The sequence below is a fragment of the Giraffa tippelskirchi genome, chromosome 5, assembly GCF_054371585.1.
Source record: "Giraffa tippelskirchi isolate mGirTip1 chromosome 5, T2T-mGirTip1v1.2.pri, whole genome shotgun sequence".
NCBI classification, from domain to species: Eukaryota; Metazoa; Chordata; class Mammalia; order Artiodactyla; family Giraffidae; genus Giraffa; species Giraffa tippelskirchi.
The window spans coordinates 174,929,085-174,956,792 of NC_137279.1; the positions used below are offsets into that span (position 1 = coordinate 174,929,085).

At 43.2% G+C, this 27,708-nt stretch overlaps 3 protein-coding genes across 16 annotated transcripts in view; 2 read left to right on the forward strand and 1 right to left on the reverse strand.

Moving 5' to 3' along the window:
- Positions 1-241: 241 nt before the first annotated feature.
- Positions 242-12,800, reverse strand: MMACHC (metabolism of cobalamin associated C). Of its 10 annotated transcripts, none has more exons than XM_081488683.1 (7): positions 12,232-12,680; positions 10,479-10,843; positions 9,273-9,460; positions 9,048-9,184; positions 2,796-2,990; positions 1,962-2,114; positions 242-1,016 (listed from the first exon to the last, which is right to left on the reverse strand). In XM_081488683.1, exons 5-7 carry the CDS (start codon positions 2,898-2,900, stop codon positions 603-605), a joined length of 672 nt encoding a protein of 223 aa, XP_081344809.1. In that variant the 5' UTR covers positions 2,901-2,990; positions 9,048-9,184; positions 9,273-9,460; positions 10,479-10,843; positions 12,232-12,680; the 3' UTR covers positions 242-602. The 10 variants fall into 10 exon arrangements, with proteins under 10 accessions (XP_081344809.1, XP_081344811.1, XP_081344807.1 ...); XM_081488685.1 differs by lacking the exon at positions 9,273-9,460 and adding an exon at positions 9,692-9,775; XM_081488681.1 differs by lacking the exon at positions 9,273-9,460.
- On the forward strand, positions 5,522-8,998 carry CCDC163 (CCDC163 homolog). Its single transcript, XM_081488690.1, is given in 7 exon segments — positions 5,522-5,722; positions 5,959-6,108; positions 6,147-6,222; positions 7,172-7,192; positions 7,195-7,264; positions 7,554-7,621; positions 8,706-8,998. Coding segments are annotated over 7 exon segments (507 nt in total). The 5' UTR covers positions 5,522-5,708; the 3' UTR covers positions 8,814-8,998.
- A 155-nt stretch (positions 12,801-12,955) lies between the features above and the next one.
- Positions 12,956-27,708, forward strand: part of TESK2 (testis associated actin remodelling kinase 2) — a 141,747-nt gene continuing 126,994 nt past the window's right edge. For all 5 annotated transcript variants that reach the window (XM_081488654.1, XM_081488651.1, XM_081488655.1 and 2 more), the window contains exon 1: positions 12,956-13,261. The gene's annotated coding sequence lies outside the window, so the exon portion shown is untranslated. The remainder of the gene's footprint in view (positions 13,262-27,708) is intronic.

The following is a 27,708-nucleotide window of genomic DNA, read 5'->3' on the forward strand; positions in this document are numbered from 1 at the left end:
CATGGGGTTGCAAAGATTTGGATGTGACTGACCTGACCTTATTCTCATTCATATCTGTGTTCTGAGGGAGGGTTGTCAGTGGGGTGAAGGTGGATTCCTCCTGGGCCCAAGGCTAGGGCAGATTTACAACTGAAGATCCTTCAGTAATATGTGCCCTTCCAGATATCACCCCGTTACTAGCCCAGCCTACCTATGGGCAGTAGTATAGGATTCCCAGGGCCTTCAACAACAGCTCACTATATGCTAAGCAATTTCACATTTATTCAGTCACCATGATAACCTCTGAAGCAGGTACTATTATTTAGGGGATAGTTCCTTAACGCCCTGTAACAGTAGCATTTTGAAGCACTGCAGAGAAATGGTAACAGGTACCGATCACATATTCCAAGGCAGGTGGGAGGTCTGGATCTACTTTGGTCTTAACCAAACTTTCCTGAGCCTTGTTATTTTCATTTCATTTAAGATCTCTATTATAATTCTTTATCAGAAAGTCATTTTGTACCCAAAATAAGTTTCTTCCCTGGTGAAATATTAATAGTAGTGTAAAAGTCTTTTAACAGGTGCCACTGCCCTAAAGGAGAATCCCACAGGTAGGGAAGGTATCAGGGACCAGGGGATGTAGGAGGGGAAACTGTGGGGCTGAGCCACCCTCTCCTGGGTTTCTGAGGCTTCTTGGTTAAGAGTGTAGTGAAGTGAAGCTCTTGGGATGGAGAACTAGGCTCCTCTGAGGGCTGGGGCAAGCCCAGTAAGGCCAAGCGTTGGGCAGGAGGAGTGGAAAAGTACGCCTTCTGCTCTTCTGAGTAGCGCTCCTGAGGTGTCACAGCATCCCGGTAAGTCCAGTCACGCCAATGGAAATTGAAGCGTTCAAGCAAGGTGATGCGGTCAGCTCTTCTGGGTACACAGTCAAGGGGCTTTGTGGGTGGCAGATTCGGCACCTCTATTCCTTGTAGCAGCACCACCCCTCGGATGGCAAACCAGCCCCCAAATCTGGGATGTATGCACACACCTGCTATGTGCTGGGGAGAGGGTAAAAAGAAAGCAAGGTCATGGTGGTCATATGGGCACCAATAACTACCATCAATGCAAGCTAGTTCACTTATTTCTCATTCGACAGACAGTGATTCTACATGTGAGCCTGTTGGAATTCCCTGGTGGTCCAATGGTTAGGACTCCACGCTGTCACTGCCAAGCTCCCAGGTTCTATTTTTGGTCAAGGAACTAAGATCCCACAAGCTGTGCTGCATATACAGACACATGTGAACTTATGTCAGTCTTGGCTGGGCTCCCCTACTCCAACTCTTCATGAAGTCACTGATCACAAGGAGTTTCCTCAAGCTGAGCCTCAGCTTCCCAGTCTCACCGTGGGTTTAATCACAGCTCTACCTGCTCCATTCTGTCACAAAGAAGAAAAGACTAGTTCTCTAACCCAATCCCTGGTGGCTCAGATGGTAAACCGCCTGCCAGTGAAGGAGACATGAGTTTAATCCTGGGTTGGATTGGGAAGATCCCCTGGGGAAAGGAACAGTAACCCACTCCAGTATTCTTGCCCCAAAATTCTGTGTACAGGAGCCTGGTGGGCCACTGTCCATGGGATCGCAAAGAGTTGGACACAACTGAGCAACTAACACTTCACTTTCTCTGACCTGATGTGTCTGCAAGTAAACAAAAGAAATCGTGGAACTGGATCATTGACCATGGTGCACTCTTGTCCTGGATTGTGCCCAGCAACTCCTTTACCCAGGAAAGGTGGAAGAATGGGACTTGAAATTTTTATTTTTTTGCTGCACCGCGTGGTTAGCAGGATTTCAGTTCTCTAACCATGGACTGAACTGGGACCATGGCAGTGAAAACCTGGAATCCTAACCACTAGATCACCAGGGAATTCCTGGGACTTGAAATCTTGAAGGATTTTTATTTCATTTTCTTTCTCAGCCTCTATTTGCTCATACTTGCCCACTGACCTGGGTCCCCCAAGGGTCAGACTCCACGTCCTGTCGTTGGTAGTAGTAAGCAGCCCCTGCTACATGGGCTGCTGTCTGGGCCAGGATCTTGGGGCGCCGGTTGGGATGTACCTCGTAGTCAGCGATGACTTCTATCTGCAGCTCTGGGAAGCTCTGGGATAGAGGATAAGATGAAGACTTTTAGCTCAACAGAAATCATGATCATGTTCAACAGAGCCTTCAGTTGTGTTAACATGGCCCTGTCCTTAGAAGTCATGTTTAAAGGGAAAATATGACCTTAAACTTGGAGTGGGATTGGAGGCTCCTGTGTGAAGAAAATGATAATTCTGTTTAGGATTGTTCAGAAACCTCTGTTATGGCTCTGCCCTCCAGAGGCCCAGTGCGGAGGAAGACATGATCCAGCTTTGGGGAGACCCAGTGTATGTATACGTATTTATGTATACATGTAAAGTATGTAGTGCAGGGGTCCTGTTCTGTCCTCAAAAGACCCCATAAAGCTCCCAGGTCTAGGGCAAAGACAGGTGAGAGATGCATGGAGAATCTTGGGGCTTATTCCTATTTCACTTGGAGGTCAAGGGAAGTCTGCTCATCAAGTTGCCCATCAGTGAAGGGTGAGATCGATCCATTTCAGACCTGGTTGGCTAGAGGGGGTGGCTAAACCTGAGATGAGAAGGCAGAATGGAGAGACATCACAATATCAAGGCTGGCTTTAGGATATCCTTCTGCCAGGGAAGTGGATCCTTGCCGTAGGTCTAGATTCTACACTGAGCTTAGAGAAACTGGAAGCAGATGCATGTTTGGAAGCTGGATGAGGCTATAGCCAGCCTTGCTCACCTTTCTAACTCGGCCCAGGTGGTAGGCCACACACTGGTCCACAGGGTCAGTCAGTGGTTGGAGGTGATGGCTCTGCAGGAAGGGCTTGAGGGCCCGGTCAAACATGGCAGGTGTGCTGAGTACCAGGAAGGCCAGTGTAGGTCCTGGCAGGGGCAGGTGGAAAGCTGGAGGCAGGAGTGCATTGTACCATGCCACCTGGAACAGAGAGAAAATTCAGGCCACACTAGAGGGCCAACTTAGGCCTTAGCCAGGCCCATACCTTGGCCTGGCATTCAAAGTTTCATGCATCTTGCCCAGCCTCCTTCTTATTCAAACAATGAAATTCTCCTGATGCTGTGTGATGTGTGTTTGTGGGGGACTCCTCTCACAGAGTTATAATAGAGAGGCAAAGAATTCATAAACAACTAAGAAAAAGAAGAAATTGGTTGTACTGTGGTTAGTGCAGTAACAGGGCCAATGAAGGTCCTCTGAAATTAGAAAAGGCTTCTTGGAAGGTGAGTCTTGAAGACTGGGAAGGTAACTTACAGGCTGATGTGGAGAGGGAGAATCTGGTGTGTGTTTTAATCAGGTCCCAGCATAAACAAAGAGGCAAAAAATGCAAAGTATACTTGGAGAATAGCAAATTGTCTAGTTTGATAGAAATGAAGCATCTGTGGAGGGGAGCAGAGAGAGAGAAGGCTGGAGAGATCAGTAAGAATGAGACTGTGACTGGCCTTGAATACCAATTGAAGGAATATGGGTCTAATTTGCTGACAGTGAGAGGTTAGCCATTGACGATTTAAGAAGCAAACTGACATGATCTGTTTTAGATCAACCTGGCTGCAGTGTGGAGGAAGGAATAGAGGCAAAGTGACAGCAAGGAGGTTACTGCAGAAACCCAAATGACTAATAGTGGCCTGCACCAGAGAATAGATAGGTTGAATGGAAGGAAATGGATCTGCGAGATTTAGGAGACAGATTCCTAAAGATCGCTGTGGATGACTGTATGTGGCGCTGGGAAGGTGAGAGAAGTAGGAACATAGGATGACTGGCAGGGCTGTAAGTGGCACTGTTCAATACCACAGTTCCTACTACCAAGGTCTTCTTGATTATATCAGATAGGCATCCCCACTCTCCCACACATGCCATCCACCATTATCTCCATACCTTTACTCAAGCTAGGACTTCCCGGGTGGCTCAGACGGTAAAGTGTCTGCCTACAATGCAGGAGACCCGGGTTCAATCCCTGAGTTGGGAAGATCTCCTGGAGAAGGAAATGGCAACCCACTCCAGTATTCTTGCCTGGAAAATCCCATGGATGGAGCAGACTGGTAGGCTACAGTCCATGGGGTCACAAAGAGTCGGATATGACTGAGTGACTTCACTTTCACTTTACTCAAGCTATTCCTGATATTTGAGATGTATATGACCCTCCTTCCTTCCAATCTATCTTTTCATATATAGTTCAACTCCATTTTTTCCAGGGAAGCCTCTCTGAGGCTATACCCAACTACCTCTTCCTCTGTAATCCTCTCCCAGCATTGCTGTATGCCACTCAGTGGAAAGTGAAAAGGGCGGCCTCTTAAGCATCAGGCAAAAGGCTCAGGTTGAGCTGATTTAGCCCTGCACTAAGCACAGGGCTCAGTGCAGAGTGCACTGGATGTGCGGGGAGATGGACCTATGTTAATAAGGGAGGTCCTGATGCCAGACTTCTGGGTCAGGCAAGTGTACAGTTTCTAAACCCAGCCCAGTATTGATGATTGGCAACATCATGAATGTAACCTTTTGCAGGTAGATCGAACAACCAAGCCAACTGTTTGCTTGTTCAACATCCAGAATGCCCTTTGCTCATGAACCATACAAACATTCCCAGACCTTGCCCTCTCCTAAACTCCTTCGGGAAGCTTCCAAAGTGACTGTGGTTCCACACATCCCCTTCTTCCTCTAAATTAGCTAGGTGACAAAACCACGAGGTTACTGGATCACATGGTGTCTCCTACTCATCAATCGAGCATTGTATGAGGGTAAAAGAGATGAGTCGTTGGAAAGACTCTGATGTTGGGAAAGACTGAAGGCAAGAGAAGGGGACGACAGAGGACGAGATGGTCGGATTGCATCACCGGCTCAACGGACATGAGTTTGAGCAAGCTCCGGGAGCTGGTGATGGACAGGGAAACCTGGCGTGCTGCAGTCCATGGGGTCGCAAAGAATCGGACACGACTGAGCGACTGAACAACAACAACAAAAGAACAAACCTGCAACGCTTCTCTACCCGTTTAGCCGAAGCGCCCTGTCTCGACAGTCAAACGCACGCGCGGCCAGAGGAGCTCTTGAGAAAGATCAGAAAATTCACGGGCCTCACGTCAGTGGCACCGAAGCCATCCATACGCTTCGCCCTAGCACCGCAGCAGAGATAAACCAACCTGGAAGGGGTAAACTTCGAAGCCAAAAGGGCACAAGGTGTCCTCAATCTTCTGCTTTAGCTCTGCGACTAGCGGCTCCATAGTGCACGTTACACACTGAGCCTGCTGGGGAATGGAGTCTCAAGGTTACTCGGGACTTTACGCTTTGAGACAGCTTGGACTCCATTTCCCAAGAGCTACGGGGATCAGCGGCGGGACTGTGTAGTCTCCGCGCGACGCATCCTGGGACGCGTAGTTCATTCAGTTCGTAGAGGCACTCACTACAGGCGCAGGAAAACTCGGTTTCCCGGCAAGCTTCACGGTGGTGGTGGTGGGGGGAAATGTGACTGCGTGCGTTGCTTCCAGGGAAACGTAGTTCGGTAGCCTCCATCGCCAGTTGTCTCCAATAGAGGCGAACTCAATTTCCCAAGTGGCTGGCGCCGCGGAGGCCAAGTCCGAAGTCGGGCTTTCCCGGCCTACCATAAGGTTTGAACTGGGCGGCGGCAGTGGTCGCTGGCACAGTTTCGTTGTGATGGCGCCAGAGTTGTGAGTCTGGGGAAGTCTAAACCAAGATTCAGCAACTTCAATTCCCGATTGATATCTGTTTATCAGGGCATTCCGCTTTTCCCCTAGTTTCCCAAGGACGCCGCTCCCCTGACTAGTCCCAGAAGCGCAGTTTTGGTCTGATGACTGATTCCTTACCTTCAGTAGTGCATCCCCTCACTCACCTCTTTAGAGCTTACGTTGTGGTCTTCCCTGGTCTGTGTCTTGGGTGTCCACAGTGTGGGGAGCAAGAGCACAGGACGCCAGGGAGCCAGACCCCTGCCGCAGGCTATGAGTAGGAGCCCGAGCTGGTGTGAGCAGCTCGACGCGCTTCTCAATGCTACTGACCGAAATGTGAGCAGGATTAAGGTGAGGGGGCCCCTGAGTGCCCCGCCCCCCTACTTAGAGGATGTGGGTTAATGGACTGCAAAACAGAACTCATTGGCCTGTGCATTTGTTTCTTTTGTAGCAATGGCTGTATCCACTTGGAGTCTCTATCAGGGGTAAGTATTGTCCCTCAGCCTTTCTTTCCAGAGTAATCCACTATTCCTTCCAAATTCCAACTTTTTCTTTTCCAGAAGAAACATCTGTTTCCCCCTCCACCTAACGGGCTTTGCACTTGTCCCTTCCTTTTTCCCTCAGCGGGAGACCTGGCTGGGACCTGGATTTCCCCTCATCACTTGCCTACCCAGTCAGGAATCCAAGCTCAAAAGACTTGGGCTCTAGAGGCTCCCGTATTCCCAGAGAGGCTAAACTGGGCTGAGGCCCACAGTACATCTTCTCTCTGGGATGAAGTTACTATTCTTCGATCCCAGCTTCGATCCCAGGCTCAGGTGAGGCATGGACTCCTGAGGTGTGTATATTTGGGGTTTGTGTGAGTGTGAGATGAGGTTACCAGTGGTTGGGGAGCTCATGGAGTTTTTCTGCTTGGGTAGGTGACTGAAGCACTACGGCAGGCTGTGCAGGGCCTGCTGGAAGAGCGAGAGCAGCAGAAGTACCAGATCTCTGCCCTGCAAGGTAGCTGATCAGTTCTTTTCTTCATATACACAGCCTCAAATGTGCGTGCACATTTTGTTGCTCTTCTGTTGTCTGTGCACTTGTGTCTTGATTTGCAAGTGGAGTCTATAGGCTCATGTGTGAAGTTCTTAGGGGGCTGATCCCCAGCTTGTCTCACTGCAGCATCACTAAGGCTGCTGCAGGGGGGCCCAGAGCAAAGGGTCCTTCTCCTGGAGCAACGTCTGGAAGAGATGAGAAGGGAACTGCAGGGCCTTCGAAGCCAGGTACAGGAACAGGCCCGAGGCCAAATACAGACAGGCCCACAGAAGTGCAGTGCCACCAGTGGCCTTCACGAAGAGCTTCAGAATGAGTAAGCGATGGGCAAAACCTTGCCTTCTTCAGGCCTGAACTCCTGGTACTCTGGTGGCCTCCTCTGGGCTTGTTAATTGGCTTTAGAATGACACTGCTATTATCCCTGAAGGCGGCAACTGCTATGGAAGGAGTCAGAGATTCTTCGGGAGGAACTAAAGTTGCTACGGGACCAGCTGAGTGAGTAAAAGATTGAGGGTGGGTATGAATTCACCTGTTCCCTTTTCTGAAAAGCCTTCTTGTTTTCCTAATAAATGACCATAACTTCTACTGCTTGAGCTACCCAGAAACCTGGCCAAGTATTTTGTCTTTCCTCACATGGTGTGAGCGTGTCTCCAGTCAGCTTGGAAACTTCCCTGTAGCTGGACCAGAATTTATCTGTCCGTTTTTAGTGCCAGGCTGGGCACAAGGCAGGGAAGGGGAAGGAAGGAAGTTGGAGACGTTCCCTCACATTTTCTCTCATCTGCAGGTCAGCACCAGGAGCTGCTGCTGAAACAGATGACTGAGAGGCGGCAAGCTCAGGCCTGCAGCTGGAGGGTAGGACCAGGATTGGACCTATCTGTTCATCTCTCCCTTTGGAGGCCCCTTCCTTTCTCTAGCTATCCTGTTTTGCGGGCAGGCCAGGATACCCTCTCCTACTCCTATCTCTTTCCATCTCTTCCTTGTGCTGACTCCAACCTCCCTCCAAAGCTCTTCTTCCCAAGCTCTCTGCTCCAGGACACGAGAAACTATCTTTGTCCACATGAGGGCTCCAAGTGGGCTCAAGAGGCTAATCATGGGGAGGCGGGTGCTCCTCCTGGAGAGGTAGAGGTTTGGTCCTACCTGGCCCTATGGTATGGCAGATGTTGGGTCAGCTGCAAAGTGGCCAGGACAGCAAAGGTCACACCCTGGAGGCTGTCAGAACAGAGGTCCAGGATGCCCAGCAGGAGCATGACCTCCTCAGGTCAGGAGGTGTGGGTGCTTATGGCGGTGGAAGGGATTTGTCTCACAGAGGACAGGCATTGGGGACCAAAGTTCAGCTATCTAAGATTTGACATGGGCTGGTAGGGGAGGTATGGTAGGGGGTTACAGCCCATATGGGCAGTACTGTACGTTTTCTTTACTTGACACAGTGTCTCTGAGGTATCTCTGTATTTGGAGGATAAAGGGGGAAGAGACTGGAGTCCTAGCCTCAGGAAGGAGGACAGGTCAGGTCTGTGCTGGGAGGGCCCCCTTGACCCACCATCACCATGTCTACCTCTGATTCTTTCCCCTTTGCAGGACTTCCGTTCATGTCCTCCAATCTAAGCTGCCCCTGACTGCCCACCTTCGCCATGTCGCTTTCTTCATCTAGCTCTGAAGTCAGGCTTCTGGACAGTAACAGTAGCTGGGAACTTTTAAGGAAGCTAGGTGAGGGTAAGGCAGGAGGCTGAATCTGAGTGGTGCCTGGACACCAGCTGCCTAATTGTTTGACACTGGATAGAATGGGCTCTCCGCCTCTTTCTTTGGGAATCCATCAACCTCTGTTGCTCCTATTCCCATCAGGCCTGTATGTCCCTCCCCAACAGGGCCCAAGCCTAGATCCATGTGTAACACAGTGCTTGCTGATGATTTGTTCTTTTTCCCCTTTCTCTCCTCATAGATCTCCAGAGGCATATCCTTTCTAACCCGGAGCCCAGCAGCTTTTAGCTCCAGGCCCAGAGCCTTGAACAAGAGGACCTCTTCTTTAAGGGCCCCAGGATACTCCTAAGTGACCTGTAAGGACTTGTAATGTAGTAGGATGAAGTCTTCTTTGCTCACCTTCCCCTCCAAGGTCCTGTTTCTGAGTCGCCTGCCTCTTCCCTCTTGATCTAGTTGGTGTTTGCCCTCCCCACTGAGGCTTGTCACTGTCTGTCCATCCCTGTCTACCAATTGCAATAAAATGGTTTAACCCTCCCTGATGTGTTTGTGAATCAGCACCCACATGGGATAGGCCCAGCTGTACCTTTTCTTCCTCCTGTTACTTGACTGCTTCCTGCCACCTCTCTCTCTGAAATCCAAGTTCATGGGCATTTATAGCTGTATCTTCTGAGTACAGACCCTGTGCTCAGTGGAAATTGGAAGGAGATGGAAGCTCCCAGTCTGTGGGTAGAATGAGGTAGGTCAGTGCTTGGGGTAGTACTGCTGTGGGGATGCAGAGGAGGACAAGACATTCTGGTGGGCTCTTGACCTGGGCAATAGAAGGAGTCCTCTTTTTTTTTTTTTTTCAGTTTCTGCCTCTTGAGGCTCTCTCTGGCCCCTTTATATCTTTTCATCCTCAACAGCCCAGGCTGTGATTCTGTAGCAGTCTCCTCTTTGGTCAGTCTTTCAGCCTCAACCTCTAATCCAGTGGCTTTCAGGATTTTTTGACCATGAACTCTAGTAAGAAATAGTTTACATTGTATTGTAGCCTAGTAAATATACATGTCTGTGTTTATTAACCGAAACAAATTTTATGATTCAGTACTTACTAGGAGTTAGACACTCTGATATTTCCTATTATATTAAAAAATGCTTTTTGGCTATTGGTTCTGATCCATCTTCCACTTGGATGCTCTCTGGAAAGTATGTCTTCCTAAGCACGTAAGGGAAGCTTTACTTTTTCTTTACCTGGGCTTTGTATTCTGGACAGTGCATTCCAAGATTTCCCTAGAAATAGTAGCATCTCACTGAGGTCTCATGAAGTCTCTTCCTCTGGTAAACATAGCCAAAATAATGTTATTTTATCCACTAAGTGGATGTTTTCTTCTTTTTTAAACTTTTTTGTATCTTATTTATAATTTATTTTTTATTGAAGGATAATTGCTTTACAGAATTTTCTTGTTTTCTGTCAAACCTCAACATGAGTCAGCCATAAGTAAACATATATCCCCTCCCTTTTGAACTTCCCTCCCATCTTCCTCCCCATCCCACCCCTCTAGGTTGATGCAGAGCCCCTGTTTGAGTTTTCTTAGCCATATAGCAAATTCCCGCTGGCTTTACTATGGTAATGTAAGTTTCCATGTTACTCTTTTCATACATCCCACCCTCTTCTTCCCTCTCCCCATGTCCACAAGTCTATTCTCTATGTCTGTTTCTCCATTTGTGCCCTGTAAGTAAATTCTTCAGTACCATTTTTCTAGATTCTGTATATATGTGTTAGAATGTATTTATCTTGCTCTTTCTGGCTTACTTCACTCTGTATAATAGATTCTAGGTTCATCCACCTCACTAGAACTGACTCAAAGGCATTCCTTTGTTTAAATTAATTTTTAGTGGAGTATAGTTGCTTAACACAAGTGGATGATGTTTCTTGAACTTAATGCATACCAGTCCCGGTATGTATTTGTCCTGAGCTAAGATGTGCAGTGGACTCCCAGCTCTTAGCTCAATCTAGCTGGGAAGAGGAGACAGTTACCTGAAATAAAAGCACAATAAAAGGCTGGGATGAGTAGGGCAGAAACGGATGTTGAAGCTGAAGCTCCAATACCTTGGCCACCTGATGTGAAGAGCCAACTCACTGGAAAAGACCCTGATGCTGGGAAAAACTGAGGGCAGGAGGAGAAGGGGGTGACAAAGGATGAGATGGTTGGATGGCATCCCCAACTCAATGGACATGTGTTTGAGCAAACTTCAGGAGATAGTGAAGGACACGGAAGCCTGGTGTGCTTGCAGTCCATGGTGTTGCAGAGTCAGACAAGACTTAGCTACTGAACAACAGCAAAGGTGTGCAGTGGACTCCCAGCTCTTAGCTCGATCTAGCTAGGAAGAGGAGACAGTTATCTGAAATAAAAGCATAATAAAAGGCTGCGGTGAGGAGGGCAGGAACTATTTCCTGTTTGGGGTACATTCAAGGCCCTGACTTAACTAGCAGACAAGTCATGAAGAGTGGGCCTCTGATACCTGAATAGCTATAAGGCAATCCTCAGGGTTTCTTTCCCTTCAGCATTAGGGAGATTGATGAGAGTGGAATGACAAAGATCAGACCTGGGTCAAATATAACCTGTTCAACAAAACCCAAAAACTTCCCATCAAGGCTCATCTTCCTGCAGGTACAAGGAAACCCTATGTTTTACATCTTTCACTGGGGACGTGATACATCTGGCATAATGATATTATTTAATCTACTTGCTACCAGTGCTCTGCTTATTTATCAACTCTTCTGCATCAACGTCTGTGGAAGACAGGTTTCCAGGGGTGCCAGGGCTCCAATAGCAATGTGGAACAATGGTATTTGAACTGTCACCAGGTGGCAGCACATGATTTGTTGCCAGAATGATACAGAAAAGGCTTTTGGCCAAGGAAACTGGGCCAATGTTGATCTCTTTTCTCCCTTTAGAGATCCTGTGAGCTATCCATCTTTCTATAACAGTGTCCTGTTAAGGTTACTCTCCTGCTAAAGAACCTTTGATAATTCTCACAGCATAAAAAAGAAAGGACAAGTCTGGCACTTAAACTGAACTCACATTTAACCTTTTCTTTCTCCATTCTTATCTCCTACCTCACACTGTGCATGCTCAGTCGTGTCCAACTCTTTGGGACCCCATGGACTGTATAGCTCGCTAGGCTCCTCTGTCCACAAGATTCTCCAGGCAAGAATATTGGAGTGGGTTGCCATTTCCTCTTCTAGGGAGGGTCTTCCTGACCCAGGGATTGAACCTGCATCTCCTGCATTGGGAGGCAAATTCTTTACCACTGAGCTAACTAGGAAGCTTAAACTTCTTTTGAAAAAAAATTATTTGGTTGCATGCGGGTCTTATTTGAGTCAAGTGAGATCGTTAGTTGTGGCATGAGAACTCTTAGTTGTGGGATGCAGGATCTAGTTCTCTGATCAGGGATTGAACCCAGGCCCCCTGCATTGTGAGTGTGGAATCTTAGCCACTGGACCACGAGGGAAGTCCCCTTTTGTAAACATTATTGGCACTAAGAATGCACACCACTCCACCTATTCAAATTCCACTCATCTGTCAAGACCCAGCAGGAGGCAAGCCTAAAGATGTCAGAAAGGAGGTCTCCAACCTCAGGGAGCACTGGTGCGAGAAGGTCCACACTCCTTTGTTTCTTTACCTGCTTTTTTCCCCTGGAAGCTCTAGTCCTATTCCAATCAGCTCAGGCATGAGATTATGACTGCCTGAGGTCCAGGCATAGGGAAAACAAGAGGAAATATGTACCTGTTGAACAGCTGAACAGAATTCTATTCCCTGCTCTCTTTTCAAGCCAGCTCAAGGGTTCCCTCCTCCAAGGAGCCCTCACCAAATCGAATCTCTTAGTTTAGATGAGTTACTCGCTCAGCATTTCTATCCATTGCTCTTACTATCTCAAGTCGCTAATAATTGTTCACATCAGTTTTCTCCCCACACTATACTGAGATCCTGTTGGACTCTGCGTTCATACAGCTTTTGCCTACTCAGACAGTTCTTATTCAGTTGTTTCTTCTCCAACCCAAAAGCCGCGCCAGTCGAATCCATTTTCTTTTGGCTTTATCAATTACCAAGAGTTATATGTTTGGCATTTTGATTGGCCCATTTTGTGTTTACTGTCCCGCCCTCTGAGAGGCTCCTGGACTTGGGTTCCCCCCAGGTGTACTCCCTCCCTCCTCCTTGGTTCCGCCCTTGGTTCCGCCTTTCCTACACACTGCCTCTTCTGTTTTTACCTCTACTTTCTTCCTATTGGTTCCCTTCGTCCTCCAGAGTTGGAGCTTTGGGCTGGTGGTTGGCTTCTCTGAAAGCCCATTGTGCCCGCCCTCATACCACGTGGTATTCCTAGCGCTAATTGGGCAATTCCACCAGCTCGTTTTTTCAAGGATTAACGATTGATTGGCTGTTCTGAGGGGCGGGGCTAACTAAACCCCGCCCTAAACTCCTCTGACCGGCGGGGCAGGGGTTTCAGTCGCTCGCGGCCAGGGAGCCTAGCGGCGCTCCCAGCTGCCCTCTTTGCCTCTCCGGCCGGATCATCCTCCTGGCCCCGCCGAACAAGACGGGGGAGCGACCCCGACTGCGGGGTCATGGCAGTAGCCTCCTCGACCTCCGCCGCCGCTGGCCCCGCCGAGTCGCCGGCTTCTGCGAGAGGGACCCCCACCGCCTCCGCAGGCTAAGAGCCGCTGCCGCCTCCGAGCAGTGAGGGCTACTATGCTCCCTCTTTGCCTCCGCCTCCCCCTCCCGCCCGCGCAGGCACCCCTCTCGCTGCTCAGTCCCGCCTCAGGTAACGCCAAGAGAGCGCGTGGGGCACGAACCCAGGGCACCCGGCCCGCGCGCGCGGCTGCTACCCGCCTGGGCTCCGGAGCATTGGTGCTCGGGTGTTTTAGCACTGGCAGAACTCCTTCGCTTCCCGGAGGCCCTTCTCTCAGCGGCTGGGGACACTCCTCGATCCCTTCCCCTACTCTTTTCACTTCCCTCAGGGTCCCGGGACAGCTCCCCCTTTCCCCCCCTCCCCCGTGCGTTCTCTCTGCTCTCTTCAGAGGCCCGGAACCCGTGAGAAGTTCGTTCATAAATGGGACCCGGTCCCCGACTCCTCTCAGGCACTTTTCCCACTTTAGAGACTCAGGACTCCTTCGTTTCCTCGGAGAACTCCCGTGTCTGAGACCTTAAGCTTCACCCTGTCGGCTCGGACGGAGATCTGGACTCCCAGACTTTTCTCAAACATAATCTTCCCTCATCCATTTCTACCCTTGAAAGATACTTTCTTCCCCTCAGGCACTACTAGCTCCTTTTCAGTCCTCCCCTGTCATCCCTCTTATCCCAATCTCTCCTTTTCCCTCCTCTGCCTTTTATCCTTCACTTTGAACAATCGGAACTAAGCCAGTATTCAGATTTAGCTAGAAGTGAAACCGGGTTTGTCGAATTTAAAAATAAAAACCTGTCAGTTTATCCCTCTGGCGGGGGAGGGGGAACCTTGTAAATAATTTGGACTTTATTCCGTAGGTATGGGGAGCTTTTAAAGCTTTTGTAAGCAGGAGCATGTTATTATCTCTGGTGAAAATATGGAGGAAGAATTCAAAGTGAAGACTTGGAGGCAGACAGCCTAGGTAGTTTGGAAAGTAATGTGCTAATCCAGGTCAGAGGAGAATGAAGAGAATGGCATGCAATTCCATGTGCTCTCAAAACAAAGTGGAAAGAATTAGTGGGAGATTTCTAACGTGACTGATGGGATGGATTGGTAATATTAATTGAAATAGAGAATAAAGGAGCAGTTATGAGGGAAGGTAATGAATTTGGTTTTGGACAAGTTTAGTTTGAGATGTTTTTCAGGTATTCTTGTGGGTAGCTGGAAATCTGGGTCTGAAAATTGGGAGAAAGTTTGGAACTGGATACATACATTTGAGGGTCAACTAAGAATATATGCAGGATATTTGAAGCCTTAGTATGGGATGGTAATGCTGAAAGAAGAGAAGAAAAGGGCTGTGGACCAGGAAGAATATCATTGTTTGTAGGGTAGTAGACACTGAGAAAGAGAGGTTAAAAGAATGGGACAAGAACTAGAACAGAGTGGCATTATGATAGAAGCCAAAGAAAGAAAGGATCTCAAGAAGGGAGAGGGTGACTATCAGTGTATGATACCAATATAATGAGAATTAGGAAGAAACCACTGAATTTAGTAATTAGGAGATCACTTGTTTGCTTTGAAAGAAACTTTAGATAGCTTGATGGTGGGAATGATGGATGACAGTAATCAGATCATGATGGATTGAGGAACAAATGTGGAACAGTAAGTAATTGTGAAGGAAAACTGATAAGAGTGAAACACCTTTGTTGAGGTTATTCTGTATGTTGCATATCATAAAGATGCTTTATAGATCACAACAGCCTTGTTTAGTATCAGCTGCTGCTGCTGCTGCTAAGTCGCTTCAGTCGTGTCCGACTCTGTGCGACCCCATAGACGGCAGCCAACCAGGCTCCCCTGTCCCTGGGATTCTCCAGGCAAGAACACTGGAGTGGGTTGCCGTTTCCTTCTCCAGTGCGTGAAAGTGAAAGTGAAGTCACTCAGTCGTGTCCGACCCTTAGCGGCCCCCTGGACTGCAGCCCACCAGGCCCCTCTGTCCATGGGATTTTCCAGGAAAGAGTACTGGAGTGGGGTGCCATTGCCTTCTCCGTTAGTATCAGCAGTATCCCTCTTTTATAGTTGGGAAGGCTATAGGCAAGAATTTGAAAAAGTCTATCTAGTTCTGAAACCTGTGTTCTTTCCACTATGGCACATGTGTGTTTTTCTTAGTATGAGTGAGACAGTTTTGTAGGTTGAAGGGAAATTTTATTTATAAGGGGAAATTTTAATATGTTGAGCATTTCATTTTTTGACACCACAAGAATAGACATTAAATGTGGGTACTGATGTGGTTGGAGGGAAAGAAGGTGAGCGAGTTTAAAGATGGTCTTATTTTCTTGATGTGCTCAGTTATCTGTGGAGAAGTCAATTATCTTTGAAGACTGAAGAAACTATGGTGAGTTTCTGGCTTGAGTTTTATGGCCTTGGAAATCTTGAATGGAAAATGAAATAGGGATGGATTAAGGATTAAACAAACAAAAAATTGCTAACCACATATAGGTCCAGTAATATTTATAATAATGGGGCCTAGCACCATGGATTTTACACTTCTTCGGCAGCCTAAGAGCAAGAGGGCAAAATAGATGATTGGGTGGATCCAGACATGGAATTTACAAGAAAGAAAGATAAAATGGAGAGTAACTTTACATTGCTAATGATAGTGTGGGAGATGTGATGGACTTTGAGGGTCCAAGCTGGGGTTATAAGAAATAAAGCATTCACTGGGGCTAGTGTACTTGGAGAATAAGGAGACAATCAGAAAGGTGGTTGAAGACTAGGTTTTGTAAGAAATACAAAATGAGAAAGTTGTGAGTTCAATATAAATATAGTTTCAAGGTAAAAACTAAAAACAAGATGTAACTGTCTCAGTGCTGTTGAAGGGGAATAGAGATTATTGAACTAGTGGGAAGATAAGGGACTATGACAGATATTATTTCATCAATATGGATGTCATAGTTGCTTACTATGAAGCAGGAAGTGGAACAGAGGAGATACTGGGTCCTGTATGTGGGGCTGCTCATAATTGAGGGACCCAAAATTGAGTTGGACATTCCTTGTCACTTGTTCAAAAGCAGTACTAGGTGGTACAAGTGCTGTGTGTGAATTAATGTTGAGATCCTCAGATACCTGATACACTGGATGTATGATGTATTCTCTCATACAGATATATATATTTGGGATGGTGGTCTCAAACACTCTTTTGTAATTTGGAATATTTTGCTGCAGTCCATGGGGTTGCAAAGAATCGGACACGACTGAGCAACTGAACTCAGGCCTGTTTAGTTCTGTTTAAAAGTGTATATGTTGAGAAGCTAGGCTAGGACTTTCCAACCCATTATCCCCAATAACATTTTGTACTTATGTTATTTGTAAAAACAAAGTTGCACATTTTCATATTTATATGTGCTCATCCTCTGGCTTATTTAGAATAGAAAGCTGACTTGCTTTGATGATTCTTTCTCCATGTGAAAGTTTTTACGAATATAATTTCTGTGTTGTACATTTCATTTTTCTGCAAAATGAATGTTGTATTGGAATTTGAAACCTATGATAAAGGCTTTTATGAGAATTTCATCTCCTTCCAGGAAATGAAGCCTAATTATTGCATTGAATAGTGTAGGTGATGGTGAATATTTTAGACTCACATTGTTATATATATTTTCCAATCATCATATGGAGATGACTTCAGTGTGGTCACACTGGTGTTACTTTTGTTGAAGGAGTGGTTGTTTCAGAGAAAAACTTACTTGTGATAATTTTTATTTTATTTATTTTTATTTTAAAAAACTTCATCATCATCATTATTATTTTATGGCCACACCATGTGGCATATGGGATTTTAGTTCCCTCTGCAGTGGAAGTGCAGAGTCTTAATCACTGGACCACCAGGGAAGTCTCACTTGTGACTTTTTTTTTTTAATATTTGGTTGCACTGGGTCTTTTTTACGTTTGCGCTGGCTTTCTCTAGTTGCTGTGATTGGGGGCTACTCTTCTTGTGGTGCTCCGACTTATTGTGGTGGCTTCTCTTGTGGTGGATCACAGGCACTAGGCACACGGACTTCAGTAGTTGTAGTGCATGGACTTAGTTCCTAGACCTGGGATTGAACCTTTGCCCCTGCATTGGCTAACAGATTCTTATCCACTGTACCATCAGGGGAGTCCTGTGATAATTTTTAAATCTTATATTCTTGAAGATTTCAGAAAGGCAGTATGACAAAATTGTAATCCACCATGTTATGATTAACTATATAATTGTAGGCAAAGTTTTTATGCTCTGAGCTTTTTTTAAAAATTAATTTTTGAAAAGATAATACATTCAAATAGTTGCTCATTGATATATTTTATATAAGCAGTGAAAATCTCACTCCTATGCCTATTCCTCCCATGCTCCCTTCCTGACTGCTTTTACTAGTTTCTTTACATTTTTTGAGACTTTCTTTAGGCAAATGCTTAACAAATATGAATATGTAGTCTAATTTTTTCTACTTTTCATGCAAAAGTTAGTCCATGGTCCCCGCTGTTTTGCACCTTCAAACTGTTACCCCCAAACTACTTTTTCACTTAATATGTCTTAGAGATCTTTCCAGATCAGTGCATAGTTTCTGCTTTTTTAATTTTTAAAATTTATTTTTATGGTTTTTGCTCTTACCCTTTGTTTATTGTTTGGCCACATCTCGCACCTTGAAGGATCTCAGTTCCTCAACCAAGGATTGAACCTGGGACATGGCAGTGAAAGCCCAGATTCCTAACCACTAGGTCATTGGGGAACTCCGCTTTTTTAAAAAAAATTTTTTTTGCGTAGTATTTCATTGAATGGATGTATCATAATTTATTTCTAGTCAAATAAATTAGTTCCTTATTGTGTTGCTTCTAGTCTTTTGATATTATAAGTAGTTCTATAATGGAGACCCTTGAACATATGCATGTCATCTTAAATGTGTGTAAGGCCACTTGTGGGATAACTTTGTAGAAAGTGGGATTTCTCAGTCAAACAATGTATGCATTTATAACTATGAAATATATTGCCGAATTGCTTTCCTTTGGGGTTGCTCCAAAATGTACGTTGCCTGGTCACTCACCAACATCAACTGTATCACAGCTAATACTTACATGGTGCTTCCTGTGTACCAGATACTAAGTGCTTTATATGCATTACTTCATTTTATCTTAATAATCTCCTTTGAGTTAGGTACAGTTATCTCCATTTTTCAGAAGAATACTTAATGAATAGAAAATTGCCCAAATCACACAGCTACTGTGGTAGAAACTCAAACTAAGTACTGTGGCTCTAGGATCATTGTTATCAGTATTATGTTTTGCTGTTATCAGAGTTGAATTTTTGCCAGGTTGATAGAGAAAAATGATACCTCAGAATAGTTTTAAGTTTTAAAATATTAAGTTATTAAGATCAAGGATTTTTTTATATTGTTTGATCACTCATATTTCCCTTTCTGTAAACTGTGTGTTTAAATTCTTTACCTATTTTTCTTTTGAGTCATAGATCTCTTTCCTACTGTTCTGTAAGTCTCTTTCTTTTGATTTATATGTGTATTTATATATATATATATGTATATGGGCTTGCCTGTTGGCTCAGACAGTAAAGAATCTGCCTACAATGCGGGAGACCTGGGTTCAATCCCTGGGTCAGGAAATTCCCTGGAGAAGGAAATGGCTACCCACTCCAGTATTCTTGCCTGGAGGATTCCATGGACAGAGGCTACAGTCCATGGGGTCTGAAGAGTTGGACACGACTGAGCGACTAACACTATATGTAATATGTACTGTGTATCATACATATGTATGATAAGATGATAAAATACATTTTTTTTTGCCTGGAGTATTGCAGATATTTTCCCATTTTGACAGTTGTCTTCTGACTTTTATTCCCATGCAGAACTTTTAGATTTTTATGTAGACAAACTTATCCGTCCTTTCTTTTATGACTTTTGGTTTTGAGTCATAGTTAGAAAGACCTTCTTCATCTCAACCCTTAGTTTTTTAATCTATCCAATGGGAACAAGAAAACAGAATTGTTGTAAAGGTCAAAGTGCTTAGTGAACTGTAAACTGTAAATCATTATACAGAGGAAATATGGTGTTTGTTAGTTTGTCTTCTGAACAAATTGTATGGAGGATGTCACCTCTTCTGCATTGAATGGAATGTGCTTAGTTGCTCAGTCATGTCTGATTCCTTGCACCCTTTTGGACTATAGCCCATCAGGCTACTCTGTCCATGGGATTTTTCAGGCAAGAATACTGGAATGGGTTGCCATTTCCTCCTCCAATTAAATGGAATAGGATGACAAAATTTTTTTTTCGTGCAGTGTGGGAAACTAGGATGGTATTGATCTTGTGGTCAGTGTTTTTCTTAGACAGTTTGCATGGTATTTTTTTTTCAAAAGTAGGCAATGTGGAAATCATGAAGTATTTTTGCATACTTAATCTTATTTTTTGTATTAGGTATAATTGGAATCTGACTAAAAGGTCTTAAAAATTGTTTTATTTTTACATTAGCTATGGTTCACAAATTTGCACATTATTTACTTTGGGTATTATATTCTTACTGATTGGTAGGAATTTGTAATTTGGGAGGACCTTTCACTTTGTATGTGTGTGAGATTATAAAATTAATGCATGTTCGTTAAGAAGGAATTGGGAAATAGAGATGATTTTAAATTATTCAAATCTTCCCCAAATTCAAAGACTCTCAGGATTCTTTTTGTGTATGTGTCTATATTGTCATCACTAGCTCTCTGTGGCTTGGCATAGTGCTTGGCCCTTAAGGTGCTAAATAAATACTTGTTGACTGAATGAACAAATGGATGAATATATTTTTACATAGAAGGTATGGAATTTCAATGACCTAATTATTTATTTTAGTTTATTCCTGCTGTAAATTTTTATTCATACAGTAATATTAAAATTTGTATGCCATACTCATTTGGAGGTGAGTAAGTTCAAGTCCAAGTCCTCATGGAGCTCATAGTCCAGAGAAAGAGATAGATAAGCAACCATTAAAATACTGTATGATAACTATTATAACAGAGCTTTGTGCAAGGCATTATCAAAACATGGCAGATATTGAAGAGTCAGAGAACACTTCCCGTATGAGATGATCCCCAGAGAGCCATGTAGAAGAGGTCGAGAAAAAACACACCAGAGAGAAGGAATATTCCTTCTAGGCACTGAAGTATGAGTAGGGTACTACAAGTACTTCTCTTATGTTTGTAGCAGATTGTGTCTGTGGGTAAAGGAATACAGATAGATGAGGCTAGAGATGTGGGCAGGGGCCAAATAAGAAAAAGCCTTTGTGTCACACATGAAAAATTCTCAGATTTACTCATTTTGGAGAGTAAATTGGGAGAGGTGTGAGAATGAAGTTAGGAAGACCAAGAAGATCTTGAACACAACAGCTGGAATGAGGTGAACATCATTTAAGCCGAGTTAGGAGGGGAAAGCCACACTTGAAAGCAGGGTTATTTAAGTCTGGGGTGTAACAATTAGGCCAGTTTTAGTAGAGCAGAGTCTTTGAATGCCGAGCTAAGGAATTTTATATGCAACAGATGTCATTGAATTTTTTTTAACCATCATGAATGTTGAATTTTTTAAATTGTCGTGTGTTGTGCGAACTGTTACAGGTGGCAGTTTGCTTCCTTCTCAGTTCATTTCAGTTAAGTCGCTCAGTCATGTCCAGCTCTTTGCAACCCCATGAATCGCAGCATGCCAGGCCTTCCTGTCCATCACCAACTCCCAGAGTTTACCCAAACTCATGTCCATTGAGTCAGTGATACCATCCAACCATCTCATCCTCTGTCGTCGCCTTCTCCTCCTCCCCTCAATCTTTCCCAGCATCAGGGTCTTTTCAAATGAGTCAGTTCTTTGCATCAGGTGGCCAAAGGATTGGAGTTTCAGCTTCAACATCAGTCCTTGCAATGAACACCCAGGACTGATCTCCTTTAGGATGGACTGTTTGGATCTCCTTGCAGTCCAAGGGACTCTCAAGAGTCTTCTCCAACACCACAGTTCAAAAGCATCAATTCTTCTGTGCTCAGCTTTCTTTATAGTCCAACTCTCAACATCCATACATGACTACCGGAAAAACCATAGCCTTGACTAAACGGACCTTTGCTGGCAAAGTAATGTCCCTGCTTTTTAATATGCTGTCTAGTTTGGTCATAACTTTCCTTCTAGGAGTAAGCATCTTTTAATTTCATGGCTGCAATCACCATCTGCAGTGATTTTGGAGCCCCCAAAAATAAAGTCAGCCACTGCTTCCACTGTTTGCCCATCTATTTGCCATGAAGTGATGGGACCAGATGCCATGATCTTAGTTTTCTGAATGTTGAGCTTTAAGCCAACTTTTTCACTCTCCTCTTTCACTTTCATCAAGAGGCTCTTTAGTTCTTCTTCACTTTCTGCCATAAGAGTGGTGTCATCTGCATATCTGGGGTTAATATTTCTCCCGGCAATCTTGATTCCAGCTTGTGCTTCTTCCAGTCCAGTGTTTCTCATGATGTACTCTGCATAAAAGTTAAATAAGCAGGGTGACAATATACAGCCTTGACGTACTCCTTTTCCTATTTGGAACTAGTCTGTTGTTCCATGTCCAGTTCTAACTGTTGCTTCCTGACCTGCATACAGGTTTCTCAAGAGGCAGGTCAGGTGGTCTGCTATTCCCATCTCTTTCAGAATTTTCCACAGTTTATTGTGATCCACACAGTCAAAGCCTTTGGCATAGTCAATAAAGCAGAAGTAGATGTTTTTCTGGAACTCTCTTGCTTTTTTGATGATCCAGCGGATGTTGACAATTTGATCTCTGGTTCCTCTGCCTTTTCTAAAACCAGCTTGAACATCTGGAAGTTCACGGTTCACATATTGCTGAAGCCTGGCTTGGAGAACTTTGAGCATTACTTTATAGCGTGTGAGATGAGTGCAATTGTGCGGTAGTTGAGCATTCTTTGGCATTGCCTTTCTTTGGGATTGGAATGAAAACTGACCTTTTCCAGTCCTGTGGCCAGTGCTTAGTTTTCCAAATTTGCTGACATATTGAGTGCAGCACTTTCACGACATCATCTTTTAGGATTTGAAATAGCTCAACTGGAATTCCATCACCTCCACTAGCTTTGTTTGTAGTGATACTTCCTAAGGCCCACTTGACTTCACATTCCAGGATGTTTGGCTCTAGGTGAGTGATCACACCATCGTGATTATCTGGGTCGTGAAGATCTTTTTTGTACAGTTCTTCTGTGTATTCTTGCCACCTCTTCTTAATATCTTCTGCTTCTGTCAGGTCCATACCATTTCTGTCCTTTATTGAGCCCATCTTTGGGTGAAATGTTCCCTTGGTATCTCTGATTTTCTTGAAGAGATATCTAGTCTTTGCCATTCTGTTGTTTTCCCCTGTTTCTTTGCATTGATCGCTGAGGAAGGCTTTCTTATCTCTCCTTGCTATTCTTTGGAACTCTGCCTTCAATGGGAATATCTTTCCTTTTCTCCTTTGCTTTTCGCTTCCCGTCTTTTCACAGCTATTTGTAAGGCCTCCTCAGACAGCCATTTTGGTTTTTTGCATTTCTTTTTCCTGGTGATGGTCTTGATCCCTGTCTCCTGTAGAATGTCATGAACCTTCGTCCATAGTTCTTCAGGCACTCTGTCTATCAGATCTAATCCCTTAAATCTATTTCTCACTTCCACTGTATAATCATAAGGGATTTGATTTTGTTCATACCTGAGTGGTCTAGTGGTTTTCCCCACTTTCTTCAGTGCTTCCTTCTGGCTAGTCTGAAATGATGTTGAAATCTTTTATGCCTGTGAGATAATAGAAATGTTATCAAAGAAAATTGTATCTAAACAGAAATGAAATTTCAGACGGGAATATGACCCTTTATTTGGAAAGTACACACATTCACACACACACACACACACATAATGAAGACCCATGAAAATAGGCATTGTTTGCAAATACCTTTTGTTAATAGTTATCCAGTGGTTAGGACTGTGCTTTCACTGCAGGGCACTCTATTGGTTCTTTGGTGGGGGAAGCTGCATGGCATGGTCAAAAAACCCTCCAAAACAAACCAAGAAAACCCTGCAAAAGTCTTGTTAAACCTCCATAATTACATTAAAGAATACATTTTTATTTTTGAACTGAAATTTTTTTCCTGAATTTAAATCACAAAGAAAGTATTTTAAGGAAGCAAATCCCTATCAGAAAGTAGAAGAAATGCCAGGTAGTTGGGCTTCCCAGGTGGCTCAGTGGGTGAAGAATCTGCCTGCAATGCAGGAGATGCAGGTTTGATCCCTGGTTTGGAAAGAGACCCTGCAGAAGGGCATGGCAATCCATTCCAGTATTCTTGCCTGCAGAATCTCATGGACCTGGAGGGTCGCAGAGTTGAACACGACTGAAGCAACTGAGCATACATGCATCCATGCTGTAGTTAATATGAACTTAACTGAATTACTGCATCTTTTATATTTGTATTTTTGTATGCTCATAATTGAATGTTTTCAGAGACTCAGGTTCATTATACATTGATTGTGAAATTATTTGCATTTTGCTATATTTATTATCAATATAGCATTACAGGTAGTTTAGAATAAGAGTAAAGAATAAGTCATACATTTCCACCCAAAACAACATTATCACTTTGGTATAATTCCTTTTTTTCCAGTGCATAATTTTATATAATTATTGATTATTCAGTTTTTGTATTTTTGCCCTTCCCTCTTCCCATTTAACATATATCATAAATTTTATCTCATGTCATTTAAGTTCCTGTGGTGGTAGGGATGAAAGGGTGAGTTTTAGTTCTAACCTTTTAATCTAAATTTTTAAAGCAAAATTAATGCAAGATAATTGTGGAAAAAAGACTGAACAGAAATGTATTCCATACAAAAATGAGTCTTGTATAATCATCTTTTCCACCAAGATGATAGTTTAATATATGAATGCCTCTAAATTGCTTTTTGGATATATATTAATGTTTACTATTACATTTAAAAAATAAAAATAAGATTGCACTATATATTTTGTTTTGCAACATACTATGGTCACTGGACAGTGAAACTTGAACATCTCCCCATGTTAGTATATATAGAACTTATCTCATTCTTTGAATGACTATATAATACGTTATTTGGATATACTACAGTTTATTTAACCTACCCTATTGATGGATATTTGGATTGTCTCCAGTTTTTGTTTTTTTTTTCTGTTACTGACAGCATATAAGTTAATACATTCTTGTGTATGTATATTTTATGTGCTTATAGTTAAGTGTCACTTTTAATGGCTGTAAAGTATTCCCTTTAGTAGAAATGATACATTTGAGAGAGAAATAAGATTGAATAAAAAATATTTTTGGTGAATATTTTTTGACAGTACTTCATATTACTAATTTTGTTTTGCCTTTTATCAAATTTTTCCTTTGACGTCAACTTTGTAATGTAAACTATAGAAGAGCCTGCTCTAACCCCAGGAACCTAACTTCCTCTTTTCTTTTGGTTGCTTTTTCCCCTTGTCTCTTAAATAGCCTTCTAACTCAAAAGAAGAGGTGAGTTGCTTAAATGACCTAAGTGGTCTTCTTAAATTCAAATAGGAAAAATTTTCAGGAAATTCCCTGGCAGTTCAGTGGTTAGGACTCTTGTGCTCTCACTGCCAAGGACCCCACTTCAGTCCCTGGTGGTGAACGAAGATCCCACAAGCTGAGTGGCCAAAAAAAAAGAGAAATAAAGTTTACTAAAATAGATTATTCTGGAAATTCATACATCCTCTTAGTACTTTAGCATGTCAGCTTATTTGAATAGGATCCAATATGAGTTTATCCTGTGTCAAGCTTCATGTTCCACCATACAAAATTTTAGATATATTTGGTGTATGAGCCTCTTGCCCGTCATGCACCGCATGTTTGTGGGGAACCTGGTGCTAAACCATTCATAGACGACTTGCTTCTGGGTCAGGATTTTGTGGGTAATCCCACAAAATGTGGGTAATCTCACAAAGTGAGCAGCTCTGTCACTGCGATCTATTGAAAGTCAGTCCATGACACAAGGGTTTGGAAAAAAAAAGAAACTTAGAAGGAAATTCCTGGCAGTCCAGGGGTTAGAACTCCACGCTCTCATTGCTGAGGGCCCAGGTTCAGTCTCTGGTTGGGGAACTAAAATCCCACAAGCCATGTGGTGAAGCCAAAAAAAAAAAAAGATTGGAAACAAAGCTTTTTATATCCAAATACAGGTTATGGGAAATAATAGTCCTCAGTTCTCTCCTAGTTAGATCATATATGTAATATCATGTACATTTTTTGCTATTATGCTTTAGAGGGGCTTTGATGGTTTGGTGGGTAATTAAGGCTAAACTTTAAGAAGGTAACCAGGAAGCTCTTGGTGCCCTGTTCCATAGGAGACCTGAAAGGCTTGTGTGTATCTGCCCTGGAGAAAACTTACTAACTGAAAAGGTATCATAAAGAAGAAAACCAGACTTAATTTGTTATATACTTGCAGCATCCAGAACTAGGATTAAGGTTGGGGTTGGGGAGAGAGAGGAAAGGGAACTCATTTTTATTGAATGCTTACTGTGTGTTAGGACCTTACCTTGTGCTTCATATATGCATTTAAAAATTTTTTATATTTATTTAGTGGTGCTGGGTCTTAGCTGCAGCATGCAGGATCTTTAGTTGCAGCATGCAAATTCTTAGTTGCGGCATATGGGAACTAGTTCCCTGACCAGGGATTGAACCTATGTCTCCTGCATTGGGAGGTCAAAGTCTTAGCCACTGGACCACCAGGAAAGTCCCTTCATATATGCATTTTTAGAATTCCTTAGTGTATTCTCATTTAATTCTCATAACAACTCAGTGAAATATAGTTAATATTTATCTTTAATTTATACATTAGGGGAGAAGTTAATTAATATGCCTAAGATCATTCACCTACTAAGTTAGAGTCAGAATTTTTTAAACTTGTTTTAGTTTGGTCACATACATATGTTTTAAATAATATGTAACAATATGTTATTTTAGAAAAATTGTCCCCCTGCCCCCCTGCCCTCATTTCATGAAATTTTATCTATCTTTACATGCTTTTTCAATCTCAGTATCTCTGCTATCACTGGGTCTTTTTTGAATTATCTAGCACAGTTTGCATGGTATATTTTCTGCTCTTTCCTCTTAGCTGTTTTATTTTATTTTTTAAATTAATTTTTATTAGAGTATAGTGGATTTACAATATTATGTTAATTGTTACAGTGTGGTGTTAGTTTCTGCTGTACATGAAAGTGAATCAGTAATACATATGCGTATAATCACTCTTTTTTAGAGTCTTTTCCCATTTAGGCCATTATACAATATTGAGTAGAGGTCCCTGTGCTATACATTAGGTTCTTTATTAGTTTCTAAGCTGTTATAGAAAGCACATTTTTTGAATATGTTATATGGTACTTTATTAGAAGTTTTATTCTAAGCAACAAGAACTCATTTGCACAACATAAGACCATTTGGTTTTTCCATTTCTGTTGTTGGTGTTTGTGAGCCCTGTGCTTCATTCATTTGCTTGATTTTTTTTTTTTTATTGACAAAAAGTTTATCATCTTTTGTTTCTGAAGCCTTTTTTGTTTTTGTTATTATCATGATAAAAATAGCAAACACCCATTTACCTATCACCAGTATCTTAACAATTATTAACATTTTGTAAAATTTGGTACATCTTTTTTTTCTGATGTAGTTTAGCGCAAATATAGGCATGATATTTCACTTCTATTTCTGTGTGTATCTCCAGAAATAGGTCTTATACAATCTTAATATCATTATCACACTTAACAATTTAATAATAACTTTCTGTTAACAGCTAATAGTAGTCCTTATTAAAAATTCCTCAGTTGTCTTTTATACCTAGTTTGTTCAAATCAAGATTCAATCAAGTATCATTGTTTTGGTTGTTAATATTCTTAATTCTCCTTCAGAGTTAGAATTTGAATATCGTGGTGTGCTTTTTCTTTTTTAGTATTTGTTTAATTGTTCCAGGTCTTGGTTGTGGCATGTGGGATCTAGTTCCCTGACCAGGAATTGAACCTGTGCTCCCTGCATTGGGAGCTTGGAGTCTTAACCATTAGACCACCAGTCAAGTTGCCATACTGTGCTTTTTCTCAGCTTTTCTTTCCTTGGGGTGGGGTGGGGGGAACTTTGTAACAATCAGAACTTTCCAATAATAGAACAGGCTGATGAAGGAATTAGTGAGCTCACAGAGAGCTCACTGGTGGTAGTGTTTTAGTAGGCTGAGCTACCTCTGGCCTCTGTAGTGTCCAATCCAGTGGACACATTTCTTCATTTTGTTTGACTGGTTTGTGACTTTCGATATGTTTGTCATTCCCACCTTTGGCCTGTGTGACATGCTTCCTGTTGGTTTTATTCTTACCTGTTGTTTTTTTTTGTCCTGTATGTGTTGATGGTCCCTTGACCTCTTATCTAATCTCAGCTAAGGAGGCAGGAAGAGACTGGGCTTTGGAACATAGTAGCAACTCAGTAAATGATTGCCTCTGACTCATTTTTCTACTTTGGGAAACTCTTTATAGACTATTGGTAGGTGCTAAGTCAAGGAACATTTTCAGGTTGCTTCCATTGT

Excerpts from the sequence above, each read along its gene's own strand:
- MMACHC (XM_081488677.1), bottom strand. The coding sequence starts at position 5,278 with ATGGAGCCGCTAGTCGCAGAGCTAAAGCAGAAGATTGAGGACACCTTG. Across the intron at positions 2,991-5,197 it reads TCGAAGTTTACCCCTTCCAG|GTGGCATGGTACAATGCACT; the intron begins GTTGGTTTATCT and ends TCTCTGTTCCAG. Across the intron at positions 2,115-2,795 it reads ACCTGGGCCGAGTTAGAAAG|AGCTTCCCAGAGCTGCAGAT; the intron begins GTGAGCAAGGCT and ends CCTCTATCCCAG.